At 31.8% G+C, this 18,943-nt stretch overlaps 1 protein-coding gene, 1 long non-coding RNA gene and 1 pseudogene across 2 annotated transcripts; 2 read left to right on the forward strand and 1 right to left on the reverse strand.

Moving 5' to 3' along the window:
• Nucleotides 1–220: 220 nt before the first annotated feature.
• LOC131662143 (putative disease resistance protein At4g19050) lies at nt 221–8,925 on the reverse strand. Its single transcript, XM_058931842.1, has 11 exons — nt 8,829–8,925; nt 5,523–8,558; nt 4,718–5,215; nt 2,524–3,247; nt 2,059–2,186; nt 1,891–1,965; nt 1,722–1,808; nt 1,511–1,642; nt 1,257–1,374; nt 1,029–1,166; nt 221–949 (listed from the first exon to the last, which is right to left on the reverse strand). The coding sequence occupies exons 2-11, from the start codon at nt 8,556–8,558 to the stop codon at nt 258–260; spliced, it is 5,628 nt and encodes a 1,875-aa protein (XP_058787825.1). The 5' UTR covers nt 8,829–8,925; the 3' UTR covers nt 221–257.
• Nucleotides 8,926–9,955: 1,030 nt separating this feature from the next.
• Nucleotides 9,956–18,604, forward strand: LOC131658503 (uncharacterized; annotated as a pseudogene).
• On the forward strand, nt 11,259–13,935 carry LOC131656308 (uncharacterized). Its single transcript, XR_009300057.1, has 5 exons — nt 11,259–11,580; nt 12,967–13,071; nt 13,151–13,271; nt 13,520–13,612; nt 13,693–13,935. It is a non-coding gene; the product is annotated as an uncharacterized LOC131656308 (long non-coding RNA).
• Nucleotides 18,605–18,943: the final 339 nt, after the last annotated feature.

The raw sequence follows: 18,943 nt of genomic DNA on the forward strand, positions 1-18,943 counted from the left end.
CGGACACGTTATTTCCGCTCCATTCCCAGCTTAAGACTCCAGAGGTCGAGCAGCGGAGTGCGAATGTAACTGTTCATCTAAAAAACACAAAAACAAACAAAAACTAAAGAGCCGAACTACGGTGCTCTGATTCCTGAAAAGGATACGTAGGCATTGGGTCGCGGGGCCTAAGCGAGCACAATTATTTATAAACCTTATTTTCCCCGTGTTTCTTTTCTTTCATTTGCATGCATTCCCTTAGTAATTAAGCTTTAGATTTATACACCCTTAGAATAGAACAAACATAAGTGGATCCTGTGGAGTACCACAGACGTGAGGGGTGCTAGTACCTTCCCCTCGCGTAACCGACTCCTTACCCGATCTTTGGTCGCAAGACCTTTTCTTATCCTATCCTTATTCCAGGTTTTCTGATATTCCTTTCCCTCTTTGGGATAAATATATTGGTGGCGACTCTGTTTATCATCATTTCGCGAGCGCGCATCAATACTCTCCAAAACAGCTTCAGAGGAAGCCAATTGATGCTTCAGATCCTTCACATGCTCAGTTAAGATGTGTTTCGAGTCCAACAACTTTTGCAGTGCAGCTTGAGAGACTTGTAAACCTGGAAACAAAACACGCTTTTCGACAAAATCCAACCATTCCTTATCAAAAGGAAATCTGCGTGCGTCTTGCAATAAGTCAACAAATTCTGAGTGACTTGAGCCTAACACATCCAACACACTATGTGTTTGCAGAAATTTCAATAGCTCAGCTAGAAAGTTGTAGGCACAACCCTTATATCTATTACTAAGTGAAGTGTCCCTTAAAAAAACAGAAGGATGCTTCACAAGGAAATCAGTCAACAAAGACAAGTTCTCATGATGCAAATGTTTCTTCAAGACTAGTTGCTCAAGTTCCTCCGGGACAAGCAAAGTAGAACTAAAATCTTCTACGATTTCAGAAGAGACTCCTAAAAGTGTAAGAAAGAATAATTATGCATATTTGAGCACAACAAAATTAATTAAAAACAAAATGAAGCAATAAAATACCTTGAGAAGGTGTTGAAGGAAACTGAGATGCAAAAGGAGAGAGCTTAGATTTTGATACTATTATTTCGTTATTATTAGGAAATTGTTCCTCAATAAGTGAACTTACTTTCATCAAAGCATGATCATCATTTAGAGAGACTGAACAAAATGAGGAAAATAAGAGAGTTCAAAATCAAAAAGGGTGATAAGGTAACATAAGAAAAGAAAATTGATCCAAAAAGTATTCACCTTGATTATTAGTCTGAGATGTTTCCCGTGAGTCTCCAAGATCAACATCTTCAAGGGTAAGAGGCCCAGTTGTTGAATGTGAAAAAGAAGGTAAGTCTATTTGGCCAGGATCATGTTCCTATACATATTAAGGAGTTGAAAACAAAAGAATTAGACGTTTTAGGCCTGAACAAATTACTGAGAACAAATATATAAATCAAAAACTTATGATATATAAATTTTAAAGCTTGGCTCCTTTTATACAATAAACTCACTTGTGGAGATGTTTTATGCTCAGAAGTAACTAATGGACCGGATGACGAACGGAGTGATTTTGAATGAATTAAGGATGTTACTGTCTTAGCATTAATTGATGTAGTTCCTTCATCAACTAGTATCTCAGTACCCTGCTTAAATTAAAAAAATAATGTTTAAATTTTTTGCGAAAAAGAGTGAAAAAAAATATAAGCAACATAGGGGAAATACCTTTTGCTTAGGAGCAACAGGTGACTCATTCTTTGTTTCTAAAATTGTATGAGATTCTCCAAGTGATTGTTGTTGGTTCATCAACTCCTATAATACAAGCATAATGTTAAGTTATCTTGAGCTATTTTTAACATCCATTACTAACTAAGTAAGACCAGCAAGTTATTACTTCAGAATTGGATGGCAATATTGCTACAGACGGTATCTCTAAATTAGGAACTTCTTCAACAAAATCATCCCTTATCTGCAAAGAAAGAAAGAAAAAACATGTTCTATTCAAATGTGTTGTTGATTGTATTAACTTATCATAAGCTTGAATCAATATATTGGTATTCACCTGTGGATATGTCAACTCGTATTCTGATGTTGCTTCATCGTCAATCTTAGAGGGAAAAATTTCCCTCTCTTTGTTGCTTTCGTACTCATTTCTTAATCGATGAAACAGATTATCAAGATATCCATACTCTAGCAAAATATTATCTATTATTAGATAAATGACACTTTAGAAGCTTCAATTTAAAAAAAATAAAATTATATACTGATATTTGGTTATATATATTCACCAAAATCAAAATCTGAGTTTATTCACCGAATTCAAAATCTGACCTACACACAAAAATTGTTTATAGCATATTTTATCATAAGTTCTTTAAGAACATAAGGTCTACAAAAATAGAAAACAAAATAACATAAATTTGTCAAACCCAAGGTTTGTTATGACCAACTATGCTAAACCAATTAACCTTTGGCAAATCAAATGTTTGAATTTATGATTTTGCAAAAAATTAAAAATAGTGTGTACCTGATATGAAGTCGGAATTGGAAAAAATATCAAAGAAGCCAGGTATTGATGTTGAAGTCAGAGAGAGTTCATGACAATCTTTTACCAAACGATATTGTACTGTTTGAAAAAGAATTCCTTGTGTCTGGAAGAAGCTTGGTAGGTTCACAATTGTTACAAATTTCAAATTTGGAGTATGAACTTTCTCAATTCTCTCACCTTCACAAGTTTTAAATATTTCCTCTAGCTCATCTGCTTCTCTTATGATTAGAACCTGTAACTCAGGAAACTCTTTACATATGGAGTTTGGAAACACATATTTCAACTTATTGCACTTTTCTATAATAAGCACTTTTAACTTTGGGAAGCATGTCCTTGAGGACCAAGAATTTGACACATTTTGATTTTCCAAATCATCTTCAATGATATGCTTTAACTCCCCACATTCATTTATTAATAGATAAATCAGTTGTGGTAGATATTTTAAGATAGAATTAGAAAAAATCATTTCTAATTTTTCACATCGCACTATTTCTACCTTTGTTAAATTCAGGAGGGAAAAAGAATTTTTGAAACCCAAAAAAGGACACAACATGACATAAACATCCTCCAGGTTAATGTGTTTCAAATCTAAGTTCATTCGTTGTTCTTTTACTTCATTAAGACAAACCATACTTTCTATATTGGACTTTTTTATCACAAGTCTTTCCAAAGTCAGCAAATTTTCCATGCTCCCACTTAGTTCCTGCAATACACAAGTATAATTCTTTTTAGGTTATTAGTTTTTTTTTTAGTAGTAATAGTTACTTCTTATGCAAAAGTTATTTTTAATTAATTAGTATTTAATGTAAAATTTAATTGAAGAACAATTTAAAACAAAAACTATTATAGATATTCAAAATGTTAATAAGTGAGGTCATGTCCAGTTCCCGTCTCCATCTAAAATTTCCCCCATTTTTCGTCTCTGTTCTTGGCAACATAGAATTCTAATAATATATTTGTAACTATTTGTAGTAGAATTTAATTAAAATATACTAATACTGTAAAAATATTTTATATTATTAATTAATTATAAATTTTGATATTTTGAAATGTTTAATTTTATTTTTAATTTCTTGAAAGTATTACGTTTGATTGATTATGAAATATTGATGGTGTAAAAATTTTTAATTAATTACTTTAAACAAATTATTGCATGTACTGTAATTAATATTTTGAAATATATCAAATTTAGTTTCTACAATTTCAATTGTTTATTTACTTTTAAAATATTATAAAACATTTTAAATTTATGTGAAATAGTAAAATATAATTTATATTTAAACATTAAATTAGTACAACCTTTATTCTTAAATATAAGATCCATTGGAAAAAATTACAAAAATCAACATTTTGGATATTGTATAAATGTAGTTGGCAATTTGTATAGTTTTATAACTTTAATAATATATACTTATATAAAATTTATATGGTATAGAAAAATTTAACACAATTAAAAATTAACTGATAAAAAATATATAAATGATACACTTTAAATTTTGAAATAAGATTAATACCATTAATTCAAATCACAGACAGTGATATTATTTTTTAGTTTTACATATATCTGAAATAATAATAATTTAAGTTGACTTCATTTATAAAATAATTTTTATTTATTGAAAAAATATTTTTTAATATGACCTCCGGTTTAAATTTTTTATTATTTTTTAATTTTGTCCATTTTAAAACAATAATAATTACTTACTTTTTATTTTAAAAATTAAATATGTTTTATTTACTAGAAGGAAAACAGGGATGATATTATCAAAACAAATTAACATAACAAAATCCATTAAATTAAAAAAAATAACCAATATTAAAAGGACAAAAAATCTGTAAAACTTTTCTAATAAGGAAAGTCAGAATGATTAATATTTTGTAAACTTGTTTAATAAATTAACATACTAAATAAAATATATTAATAAAAAAATAAAATAAATGCATTAATATTCTAACAGTAAAAATAATTTGTGATAAGAAATGGCAAATAAATACTTAATTTGATAGAGAGAAAGTAGTAATTAGTAAAATATTTAAGTAAATTGATATGGCAAAATAAAAGTATATTAATTAATAAAATATAATTTAGTATTACATAAATAAATCCTCTAAAAACAAATCATTTGAAATATATAAATAAATAAAAAAACTCATAATATTAAAAGAGAGGTACCTTCATATGTGCAACTTTCATGCAGTTATCGAGTACAAGTTCTTCCAAAGATGAACATGTTATGTGATATTGTTTGGGACATATGGCGACTAAACTTGGTAGATTGGAAAGATAGAAATACTCCAATGTAGAAAGATGAAGATGAATCTCTGTGTGGTTTTGAAGATCATCAATGCAGTGTCCAAAAATGTATTCTAATTGTATGCAATCTTCGATGGAAATCCTTTTCAAATTTGGAAAGACGACGTTGCACAAATTATTGCCATCAGCTTTGTCATGATCTCCAGTATCTATTATTATGTGCTTCAATTCATCACAGTTCCTGATTATCAAAGTTTCCAACAACATTTTTGGAGCAACAGATAGGATAAATACTGATTTTATCTTCTTCAACTGAGTCAACTCAATCTCTTTAACATTGCACAAAAACATTGACTGTCTTGAAAGACATTGAACACGCTCCCATGTATTTATGTCTAGGCAATATGAATTTGATTCCTAAAATGTAATCCAAATAAAAAATAACTTAAATTATCTCATGATGCTACTATATAAAGTTCAAGAAAATGCAAACACATCATTTTTCTGTTTTTTATTTTTATTTTTAAATTGTAATGTTTTCTCTCATATAATAGGATGGGCAAATATTATATATAATAAACTTTGACACTATAAATAAATATCTAACATTCTCTCCACTCATAATTATATGTCTCTACATAACGGAGTATTTAATAAAATGGACATGTGGTTTCATATAAAAAAGTGCATGAAACAACATATAAAAAGGAGGTGAGAGGGTTACCATTAATTTGTTTTGCGACTCATTCTTATCAACCAATGAGATTTTAGTACTTGTGGTACTCCTGAATTTCTTCCCACAACAATACATATCAGTCAATGAAAAGAAGTTGCATTTGATATGATCTGATTGTGTTGGTGGCATGGATGATGACCTCTTAATGGACAAAGACTTGGTAGGACTACATTCTGGAAATATGTCAATTAAATTGGGTACACACTGAAGCTCCATAAATTTTAGGGAACCAAGCTTGACATCTTGACCAAATATGTATTTCACCTTATCACAACTTCTCAGTATCATGGATTCTAGTGCCGGAAGATCATCAACAGAGACAAACGGAAGTATTATTTCAAATTTTGGACACTTCTCGATTTTAAGAAATTTCAGTTTCAGAAACATTTGGTCCCGACTTTTGCTATCATCATCAACTATTATGTATTCAAGATGCTCACAGTCTGTTATATCCAGCAACTCTAGGTTACAAGCAGTTGATAGTTCAAATATTGAGATCAACATTGGGCATCCCACCAATGATACTTCTTTTAGATTGCATAAGTTTAAGTTGCACTTAAATAAGCTTCGAATGTGTTTGCAATCATTGACAAATAGCTTCTCTAAACTCTTAAAACAGTTAAGGGAAAGAGGACCATTGTACAATTCTTCCAAATTTTCCATATTTTTCAAAGTTAGTACAACCAACTTGGAGAAGACATCGGATACTGGAGAATAAGTATGCCTAATGTCAATGAGGCACTTAAATTGTGAAATGCAACTTAAAGAAAGCTCAACCAGATCATTCATACCATGTTCCAATGGAATAATCTCAGGAATGATATTTCTCCATTCTCCCTGGATTCTTTTCAGCTTGAGACTATCGGCTTCTTGCATACAGTACTTGAGTGTTGTCTCAGATAGGAAAGTATCATCCCTGTATTCAGTAGACACATACTTTGACCATGAATCATCATTAAAAGCATAAAAATGATATACATGAAACCTTTGCAGTTTGGGGAAATTTATTTCTCGGCAAAACTCATTAAAACTCTGTATGAAATACAACTCTTCAAGTGATGAGCATTTTCCAATCACTTCAAATGGATTATTCCTTAAAATCTGACACCGTTCCAATTTCAACAATCTTAATTTCTCTAGTTTTGTAATTCCATGTGGCAATTCATTAATCACACAGCCAACCAAATCAAGTGTTTCGAGACTTCGCAAATTTTCCAAGATAGAAATGTCCCACAAAAAAAAATATTCAAGGATAATAGATCGAATATTCTTCAACGATTGCATTGATTGAGGTAATGATAGAGTTCCAAAAAAATTATAACCAGTGATTTGAAAAAATCGAAGTCCATTAATATTTTCAAAAAATGTATCTGGTACTTCGATTCCCATTAAAGTATGAGAATTTTCACTCTGATACATGATGACAATCAGAACCTCAAGCTTGGAATCATCAAGCTTCATGGAAAACACATCCTTTGCCTTTCCTTCACATAACAAATATTTAATATTTTTCTTCCTTTCCACCATTGCCTTTTGATTTGTATTATACACTTGTACAGTTTGAATCTCTTCGTTCGCTATCCACTGAGCTGCATCGCGAACCAAATCATGCATTTTCACCAAGACATGCTTTTTCACTCCCCAATGATCAACTTTCAACAATAAACAAGAATCTACGAGTTTATTTTTGTATATAACTACTTGACTTCGAGCATTTTCATAGCTGACATAATCTTCTCCAAAAAGGCCTCCTCCGATGGCAAGTCTAGCTAAGCTTTCAATATGAATAACTTCGTCTTCTCGAAATAAAGAACACAAAAGGAATAAATGCTTCTCCTTTTCATCCTTCATATTATCATAACTAAACTTCAAACATTTATAAATTTCAACACGTTCATCTTCAACACCGGGCATGGACATGTGCTTTTGCAAGGAATATAAGGTCATATCCCACTCATCCTGACGTTGTTCACATTTCAAACTACTGGCAATAACAGCAATGGCAATAGGCAACCTTTTGCATTCATTTGAGATTTTACGACCCTTGTCGAGCAAGTTTTTATTGGAAGTTTCATTTAGATCGGCATACCTTTTGAACATGATCCATGCATCTTCTTCAGATAAGAGATCTAGTTGGATTGTCTTATTGCATACAAATTTTTTGCACACTCGCACATCACGCGTGGTTATAACAATTCTACACCCTTTGCGATTGTCACTGTATGGAATCCCTATTTCATCAAAATTGATATAGCCCCACACATCATCCAGTATTAGAAGAATTTTGTCACCATTGGTTAATCTGCTCCATAATTTTTTGGGTCGATCTGATCCATTACAGTTATCCAAATTCAATCCCAAGGATCCAGCAATATCATCTTGAATCTTTTTGATATCAGGAGAAGATGACACGGTTGTAACAACGCTATAAGTAAAATGGGATGATTGCTTAACAAGTTCCTTAGCCACTTCCTTGATCAATGTAGTTTTTCCCGTGCCTCCCATTCCTTGCAGTCCAATTATGTAATTGTTGTCATCTTTGAGTTCATTCAAAAGCTCTATGTATTTTGATTCTCTACTTTTAAAATACACATAGTTTTGAGATGAATGGAGTTCAACACCGGGAAGAATAGCAGGGAGTCCAATTTGAAGTGTCTTTCCATCTTCTATCAATTTTTTAATATACTCCTTCTCATTTGCCAGTACTTTTCCTCTTTTATATCTTGAAAAACAATGAGGACAAAGTTTGAAAAAACATTTTTGTTCTGCTTTGGTGTCTTCTTCAATGAGCCTATCAGCTTCTTTTTCCCAAAAACGAGCAATGTCAGTAACATCTTCCCCATTTCTGACTGCCACATCAATGCGTTGCTTGATAGTTGTTCTTACTGGTTCCAACCTAGTTTTTTCTTCTTCAAAATCCTTAGCAATGCACGTGAAGCAACAAATATACCTTAATTCTGCTGCTGTTCTATTTATTAATTTCTCCACATATGACTTTGCCAGTTCCGTCAAACAATCCGACATCTATGTAAATTTCAATATATCAAAGTTAGGCATATATGTATGTGTGTATCATATTTGAACATATATTTGAGAAAGTTCAAATAAAGATTCCATCCAATACTTAAGTTTAAGATCCTCTAAAAAGATTTTTAAATACCAAATTTATCTTTGAAAATGATGAATGTTATGAATAATTGATCATGTAGAAAAGTGGAGTGATGATAGAAAATATAAAAAATTGAAAATCTAAGAAAAACAAAAAAGTAAAACATTCATGAGATTGTTTTCTACCTCAATCAATGTTTTAATTCTGAACAATCTTTTCCTTTCTCTGCATCAAGTAGCATCTAGGGAGGAAAGGAGCAGTAATCACTGCAATTCTTGTCCTACAACAAACCAAAATTTTATAAATTGTTAATGTAAATAATATTCTCCTGTTAGTGTTTATTACTACTTATAGAAAGCTTTTGGCTTATCCACACAACACCGTTCGCTTTCTCGAACCAATCATATAAAAAGAAAACTCTAAGTTGAATTATAAACTCTTAAGAAAATACTCTAAAACTTGTTTACCTTATTTCCTTCACTTTCAGCAAATGCTCAACTCAAGTAGCTAGTATAAACAACATTCCTCATCTTTGTCAAATTTGCAGCAGCTAGCATTAAAGAGAATAAGGTATAGTGTTCTCTTTAGTTCTGCATCAAACAAAAGGAGCAGAAATTATGTATTAGAAAAAAATATTTTTTCTAACTTTGTTACTTTCTCAAAAAATCATACAAAAATATAAAACTTTATGTTGAATTTTAAACTCCTTAACAATCTAAAACTTGGTTACCTCATTTTCTGCACTTTCCGTGAATGTTCAACTCAAATAGCTAGTATGATGTTAGAAATTGATAATTTTATAACATATCAACTACTTTACTTGTTGTTACTTTGCTTGTTGTTGTTACTTTACTTTACCTGTTGTGTTACTTTACTTGTTGTTGCTACTATAACGATTAGATTCTTGTGTGTTAAGCTAGTAAAACTAGACCAAAATTAGTGATTTCTACTATTTAGAGTATATTTCTTTTGAATTTTATCTCCACTCCAACAAGCAAGCTTATTGCTTGGCTCTATATATTTTGTAATAGTTTTCAGCTCTATGTAATTCAACACATAACTTTTCTCTCCAACAAAAACTTTATTATTTTGTACTTTCTATTCTTCAATTCTACACCACTTTACTATCTCTTCTATTTTTCTTACATGATATCTAGAGCTTCATTGATCTTAACGGGTCTGTGAGGAAATAAAACCAACTAGTAAAAATTTACAAAAAAGCCTTTAAACACCATAAATGGCTTCCAATAGTAGTTCTTTACCTCCACCTCTTAAGTTTGTAGGAGAAAACTATCATTTGTGGACTGCCAAAATGAAATCTTATTTGAGAGTTCAAAGTTTATGAGATGTTGTGGAAAATGGAAGCAACCCACAACCTCTTTCAAATAACCTAACAGTAGCTTAAATAAAAAATCAAAATGAGGAAGTGGTGAAAGAAGGAAGAGTACTAGCCATAATACATGCAGCACTAAATGATGATATATTTATCAAGATCTTGAATCTTGAGACTGCAAAAGAATCTTGGGGCAAGCTGAAGGAGGAGTTTCAATGTTGCGAAAGAACAAAGAAGATGCAAGTGTTGAACTTGAGAAGAGATTTTGAAGCACTAAAACTGAAAGAAACCGAAACTGTTAGAGAATTTTCTGATAGAATTTTGAAAGTTGTTTCACAAATCAGATTACTCGGAGAGGAACTCAATGATCAAAGAGTAGTGGAAAAAAAATGTATGTGTCTTTAAGAGAGATTGGAAGCAAAAATATCCTCTCTCGAAGAAACTAAAGACTTTTCTCAAATCACACTTGCAGAGCTTTTTAATGCTTTGCATGCTACTGAGCAGAGAAGATCTTTAAAGATGGAAGAAAATGTTGAAGGTGCTTTTGTGGCTAGCATCAAAGGCAAAAACCAAAGCTACAAAGGTTTTGGGAAAAAGTCTTTTGGTGAGAAGAAAGGAAAAGGAAAAAGGGAGGAATTCAGCAACAAAGGAGAGAGTTGGAAAAAGAAGTTTCCAATTTATCAACATTGCAAAAAAGAAACTCATTTAGAGAAGTATTGTTGGTGCAGGCCAGGAGTTAAATGTAGAGCATGCAATCAACTTGGTAATGTGGAGAAGATTTGCAAAAACAAAGCAAACAAGCAGGTTGTTGAACACCACCAACAAGAGGATCAATTATTCATGGCTTCTTGCTATTGAGTCAATAGTAGCAAAGAAACATGGCTAATACATAGTGGGTTCACCAATCACATGACTCATAATGTTGGTATTTTTAAGGAACTTGATAAGTCCTTCTACTCTAAAGTTACTATAGGCAATGGAGAACATGTTGATGTCAAAGGAAAAGGTCACTACTAAAAATATGACATTTGAGAAAAGGTTTTTACATCAGGTATAAAAATATATGATGTAAAAAATATTTGTCAAAAGATTTTACATCAGACATTTATTTCCAATGATATGAAAAATATTTGATTTAGGGAAAAATAAAAACACGGTGGCAGTTTTGTAAATAAAAGGATTTTTTTATAAAAGACCATTATATCGGTCCAATTTTCCAACCGATGTAAAAAAACATATAACGTGGCCGTTATATCGGACTTCGAGCCCAACCAAAGTAAAAAAATAGACATTTTTCCACAAAACCCTAATATTCTTTACCATACTCATTGCACGAGCAACTCATCTCCATCCCCATCTGCGGCGACTTCATCTCCGTCCCCATCTGCGGCCACTTCATCTCCGTCCATAATTTTCTATTTCTGATTTTTTTCCTGTTATCTCTCTCTCGGTTTCATCATTATTCACTCAAATCAGAAGAAAAAAGCAAGCACAAAATCCTTAACCCAACAGGAACCCTAACCCCCATTTCATCATTACAGTTACAGGAATCGGAAAACAAAAATCAAATGCAACAAAATCAAGATAAAGATTGAAGAACACAGGTATGCTTGCTGATTCCACTTTTGTGCGATTCTGGTATGCGCGTTTGGGTCGCTGTGATTTTGTATAGTTACTCTGCGCGAAGTTTTTCGTGAGTGAATCGTGGAGAGATTGTGCGATTATGAGCGGTTTGGGTGTTTGACCGGATTTATACTTTTTTATTGTTAGGAGTCTAAATCCAGAACCTACGTAGGATTAGTAAGGGTATGTGGGTCGAAACTAGCATGATGGAACCTCATATCAGTGCATAGCTTCACGAGCTGGTTGTGCAGTATGTTTGCAATAACCTTTATGGTTTATACCTGGAGTCTGTGCTGTTTTACTTGAAATATTTTCCTTATAAGTTGCAAAAGATATAGGATACATGATTCATTGGCAAAGTTTTTTATATAAGATAGCAGGAAGTCATTGTATTTGGATTTGGTATTCCTTAGATCTGGTATCCCTTAGAGAGCAATTGTTCAAGTGTCTGTTGCAAACTGGAAGGTTTAAGTGCATAACTACTTCACTTGATTATGCAGGAAATTTTTATTAAAGAAGTGTACATATTACTTCTTGTATGAAATCAATGCTATGCTAAGCGAAACCCTGTTGTTTTGCCTAGTAATTTGCGCATTTCATTTATAATAATAGTTTAGCACAAGTTAATCCCCCCTTTTTTTTTATAAATCTTAATTTTATTGTGAAATTGAACTTGATTAGTTAGATTCTGGCTAATTGGCAGCCAAATATTACATGTACTTGAAGTTAAATGAATGTTTTCACTTCATTCATGTTCATTCGGCGGTTTGCTTTAAATCATTTTGGATGTGGTAGAACAACACATTAATGTCTGTGCCTTATTTACTAAGTGTCAATTCAAAATTATATAAACCCTCACAATTTTCATGTTCCATACAAACCCATCAAAGTTAGAATGTCATACAAATAATAACACTTTTTGCAATGGCTACTTCTTTAGTAATTTGTTTTTGTGTAATAATAAGCTTAGTTGTTCCTGTTTCTGTTCAACAACCATAAGCTTTCATCATTTTCAGAGATTCTCATGTTGACAGTGGTAACAATGACTTTCTGGCCATCACGGCCTAATCAGTACGATCGAGTTTACCACTATTAATAAAAATTAGCTAATTCTATTTATGTTCTATATACGTTTAAGTCAATTATTAATCTGTTTTGACTAATCATACTTATTTTGTTTATACTATATATATATATATATATATATATATATATATATATATATATATATATATATATATATATATATATATATATATATATATATATATATATATATATATATATATATATATATATATATATATATATGGCTCATGTGACATGTTTATGACATATTTAATGTGTAACTATTTTATAAATTATAGGTTTGGAGTTTGGCTTAGAACCTACACTTCCATATTTGAGTCCGCTACCAGTTGGAGAGAAGTTTCTAATTGGTGCAAATTTTGCATTATACTGGATTTCAGTTTGTAAGTGTCACATTAAACTATACTTCTAAAAAAAGTGTACCATAACATTAAACTCTTATTAATTAAGATTGTTTTGCAGTTGCATATAATTAGAATCTACAAATAGCTTAAGCTATTTCAAGTGTATTACAAAAGAGTAAGTGCTTCAGAAGGAGCAAGAAACTTAGTCAACATGGCACTTGTACTAATCACTCTCGGCGGTAATGTTTTTGTCAACAATTATTATTTAGTCCTTTATTTAGCAAGATCTCGTCAATTTTCTCTCCCAGATTATGTTAGATATCTCATTTTCGAGTACCGCAATTTTCTCTCCCATATTATGTTAGATATCTCATTTTCGAGAATCAATTTTTTTTAGTTTTTTTTTGGAATTTATTCGTTTCTTTTATACAATGATAGCTCAACATAGCTTACTCTATTTTGTTTTCTGGTGATTTTTGTTCTACAGGGAACTAAGTTCATAATAATAGACAAAAATATTGAGAGCAAGAGTGAAATGACTTACCTACAGCGAGGAGGTTATCACCGGTTTATTATTGAGGTATGCGTTTTTTATTACTGCTTTCGTTTCTGGAAATTAGTCACGAATTGTTGTTAATTAGTGTTACTATTTATTCTCAGCAAATGTAATTTTGGTGTTGTCTTCAAAAGCTTCAACTCATCTTCCCGTGGATTCATTTGGTATTTCAAGTGCGCTAAAGGACTTAAATGGTTGGATATTTGTTGTTTTGTTATTTTGTAGTAGTCCACCGTGTGTAAACTTTCTTATAATTTTGTACACTTGTGTATCCTAGATTAATACTTTTGTAAATTTTGAAATATATATATATATATATATATATATATATATATATATATATATATATATATATATATATATATATATAACTATTTGGTGCAATGAAATTATATTCTTCATTAGTTAGAAAAATATGAAAATAGTGACCTAAATGTGGTCTGTGTGCTGTGGGAAAAATGTGAAAAATAGCGACCTAACATTGGTCTTTGTGGTATTTGAAACTTATATGGAAAATTATGTAAAAAAAATTATAGGTTAAAATAGGAAAAACAACTATTATACGCTTAAAAAAATAAAACATATTACATCGGGCAAAACGGAAAACCGATGTAAAAACTTATCTATTACATCGGGCAAAAGGGAAAACCGATGTAAAAAGTATCTATTACATCGGGCAGACAGGATAACCGATGTAAAATGTGGCGTATATATTTTCTTATAAAAAATTACATTATTTTTCACATCAAACATCCGAATTCAACCGACGTGGTATGTTAATTTTTCACATCGGGCCTTGGCCCGATGTAAAATGTCTCTGACTTATTACATCGCCTGGCTTTACATCGGGCCCAGACCCGATGTAAAAAGTACTTTTCGCCCGATGTAAAAAGTACTTTCTACACTAGTGGGTGTTGTAACTGTTGAAACTCCATCGAATATCAAATACATTTTAGATGTTTTATTTGTACCTGAAATAAATCAAAGTCTTCTAAGTGTGGGACAACTGATGGAAAAGAACTATTCATTGCATTTTAAAGACATGAGATGCATTATTCTAGATCCTTCTTGATCCAAGTTAATGACAGTTGAAATAAGAGGTAAAAGTTTTCCAGTATAATGGAAGCATACAACCATGCATGCATTTTCAAGTACTGTTCGTGATTCCTCCTTGTGGCATAAAAGGTTGGGTCACTTTAGTTACTCAACCTTAAAACAAATGAGTTCTCATGATTTGGTTGAAAATTTACCACTCATTGATGATGTTGTTGGCATGTGTGATGTATGTCAATTTGGTAAACAAAATGTATTATGATTCCCTGTTGCGTCAACATGGAGGGCTTCTAAAAAGTTATAGCTCATACACACTGATGTGTATGGTCCGATGCCAATGACATCTCTAAATTCGAAAACAAGTATTTTCTGCTATTTATTAATGATTTTACAAGGATGAGTGGGGTATTTTTTATAAGACATAAGTCATTTGTGTTTGCTGCATTTCACAGTTTAAAACTTATGGTTGAAAAAGAGGGTGATTGTCAAATTAAAAAGCTCAAATCTGTTAATGGTACTGAGTATACAGCAGCAGAATTTAAAAATTTTTGTGAGAAAGATGGAATCCAACATGAATTTACTATTCCTTACACTCCTCAACAAAATGGAGTGAGTGAAAGGAAGAACAGGACATTCATGGAGATGGCTCGATGTCTGCTTTTTGAGAAAGATATTCCTAAAACCTTTTGAGGTGAGGCTGTCAACACCTCAGTGTACTTGCTGAATTTATTTCCTACCAAAGCATGGTATAAAAGAAAGTCGTATGTTCAACATTTAAAGATGTTTGGGTGTGTCTGCTACGTCCAAGTTCCAAAATGTGAAAAGAGATAAATTGGAAACAAAGTCTGTGATCGGTATATTTTTTGGGTACAAAGCGTATCGAATTTATAATTTGGAGACCAAAAAATTCTGGTTAGCAGAGATGTGAAATTTGATGAGTTCTCTAAATGGAATTGGAAGAAAAGTCAAGCTGAAGGTTGAAATAAGATATTATCTACCGAAGATAGTTTGGAGGATCAAAATTCAGAAGATGAAGGAGAAAATTATGATAGTGATGTTGATTTTCCAACCCGAGGTACTAGAACCTTGGATGATATTTATGCCACTGGCAATATAGCTACATTAGAGGCTACCTGATATGTTGAAGCTGCTAATACAGAGGGACGAAAAGCTACCATGCAGGAGGAGATGAAGATGATAGAGAAAAATAAAACATGGAATCTTGTAGACAAACAAAAAAATCAAAAGATTATTGGTGTTAAGTGGGTTTATAGAACCAAACTCAATCATGATGGTTCTATAAATAAGCTTAAGGCCAGATTGGTGGTAAAAGGTTATTTTCAACAACACGGTGTTGATTTTTCAAACACTTTCGCACCTGTTGCAAGACATGAAACAATTAGGTTGTTGGTTGCCTTAGCAGCAAAATTGGGATGGAAAATTTATCATTTGATGTTTAATCAGCTTTTTAAAATGAATTGCTTGATGAAGACATTTATGTTGACCAACCTGAAGGTTTTATGGTTGCAGGAAGTGAAAATAAAGTTTACAAGCTTCACAAAGCCCTCTATGGCTTAAAACAAGCACCAAGAGCATGGTATAGCCGAATTAATGGCTATTTTTTTGCAAAAAGGTTTTAAAAGAAGTGAAAATGAGGCTACTTTGTATGTGAAGTGGTCAAAGAATGAACTGCAACTAATACTGTCATTGTATGTTGATGATCTATTGGTTATAGGGAATGAATCCAATTCCCTAAGTCAATTCAAGCAAGATATGGAGAATGAATCTGAGATGAGTTGGGTGAAATGAAATATTTTCTTAGAATGGAGATCTTTCAGTCAAGTGTTGTATGAAACTTCTTTAAAACTTCCAAAGCATATTTCTTGGTACTCCACTCCAACAAGCAAGCTTATTGCTTGACTCAATATATTTTGTAATAGTTTTTAGCTTTATGTAATTCAACACATAACCTTTTTCTCCCACAAAAACTTTATTATTTTTTATTATTTTGTGCTTTCTATTCTTCTCTTCTACACCACTTTATCATATCTTTTATTTTTCTTACATATGAAAATTGTTTAAAAAATTTCGCCAATCTACAGTAGCTAGCAACAAGAGAATACGGCATTAAGGTGTAGGGGTTACTGTACTTCAAGTTCTGCAGCATACAAAGGGAGCTAAGAATATATAAAAAGCTTTCCTTTTTTTTTCTCCTTATTTTGGTTTCTCACTACAACAATGTATTTTGTACCCACACAAGAAAAAATAAGGAACAGTAGTAGTTGAATTATTAAGAACATTTAGAGCTAGCTACTTATGATAGAGTTAGAGCTCCATTTATTGATGGGTTCCACTTTAACATGTGTACTCATTTCCAACATTCATGGTTGGTCAAATTTGGTACGAGGAAGTTTATTTCTTTTTGCATTATGGTTCCGTTGCACTTTTACATGCAACTTGCTAGAAGTATCATGTTACTACTATTATAATATTACATTAATTGCCAAGCCTTTTTACACATAAAAAAGTGTCAAACCTATTAATATTAAATTTTTTTTTCAGATCCATATCTTCTTTTTATATTTTACATCTCTGTTTTTTCATCGTAAAGAGAAGACTTAAGGTTTTAATTTTAAAAGTTGTAGCCTAAATAAAAAATACATAAAGTATTAAAAAAAAGTTATCCGATGGAAATATTATTCAAGGAAATAATATATTTTGGAAGGTGTGACTTCTAAATTATGGGACAAGGCGATGGATTTTGGAGTAGTAGGAGGTGAGGATGTTAATTACCATGTGGAAGCTATTAAACTTTTGAAGAGACGAGACCAAGATTCAAGTAGCAAGAAGGGAGTTCATCAAACTATTTTATGATGAATATTCTTTCTTATAATATTGGAGGGTGTGGTAGTCTAATAAAAAAAAGCGCCTTGCACTTTTGATTAGAAAGGAGGACTTTGATGTGTGTATTTTGCAAGAAAATTAATTTGAAAAGGTAGATGAAAAGCTTGTAGCTTCTTTGTGGGGGAATAATGATGTTGAGTGGTCTTTTAAAGGAGCTTATGAAAAATTGGGGGATATGCTTATTATGTGAAAAAAAGGTTTGTTTGGTCTTTTTTTAGTTTTTTGGATAAATGTTTTGTCGGGATAAAAGTAAGGTGGAAAGAGGAGGCCTACTTCTTGGTGAATGTTTACTCTTGTGAGTGGGGATTGAAAAGGGAGCTTTGGAAGGAGCTTTTGGGAAAGTAAACCAAAAGTTCTAGGTAGGAAATGGTGTATTGAGGTGAATTTAATACGGTTAAAAAGGTTAAAGAAAAAAGAGGGTGGCTATGAATGTTCATGGGCGTGAGTTAAAGGAGTTTTATGATTTTATTGAAAAGTTGGAGTTGACTGATCTTCCTTTAAATAGGAGGAAATTAACGTGGTTTAATCTTAGTGGCAAGGTGATGAGTAGATTGGATAGATTTTTGGTATCGGAGGATTTGATTGTTAATTAGGAGATTGATGGACAGATGGTGGGAAAGAGAGATTTTTTCGATCATTGTCCTATTTGGATCAAAGGGAGCTACTCCAATTGGGGTCCCAAACCTTTCAAGTTCTTAAATTGTTGGATTCAACATATAGGCTTCTTTCCTTTAATGAAGAATGTTTGGAGTTCTTGTGATGTTTCTGGGAATGATATTTTCTCTTTTAAGAAAAAAACTCAAGTTTCTTAAAGGAAGGTTGAGAGTTTGGAACAAAGAGATATTTGGCTTAGTAAATTTGGAGGTGGAACGAGCTATTGATGAGCTTAATGCTTTAGATTTAGATGTATCCAATAAGATGCCTTTCTATGGAAGGAGTGTTCGTTATCAGAGTTACTCCAATGGGCAGAAATTTGTGTTTGCTGGAGTAGGTGGAAGAGGGGTTTATCGAAGACTTAATCGGGGAGGGTCAAATTTGGTGGAGAAATATGTATCATGAAATTAAGAAATGGGATGAATCTATGGTAGATGACAGCAGGGTGATGTGGATTCGTATTTACGATGGATTTTGGTCTGAATTTTTGGTGGACACCATAGAACAGTTTTCTGCTTTAGGGGATATTGAAGTTTCTAACTTAAAGGGCCTGAAAGATGAAAACAAAGTTAACCATGAAGATGTTCCGAAATTTGATAGAAAACTTTTATCTGAATCTTTAAGTGATAATTCAGGGGCTAAGAGGAATGTTTTGTTATCTCATAATTGTTTGGATATGAGTTTCTCACTAGGACCTTTCGATATGGCTTTAGGCAAGATAAATGATAAGGAAGTTTATCAGGA

This window comes from Vicia villosa, linkage group LG3 (genome assembly GCF_029867415.1).
Source record: "Vicia villosa cultivar HV-30 ecotype Madison, WI linkage group LG3, Vvil1.0, whole genome shotgun sequence".
NCBI lineage: Eukaryota > Viridiplantae > Streptophyta > Magnoliopsida > Fabales > Fabaceae > Vicia > Vicia villosa.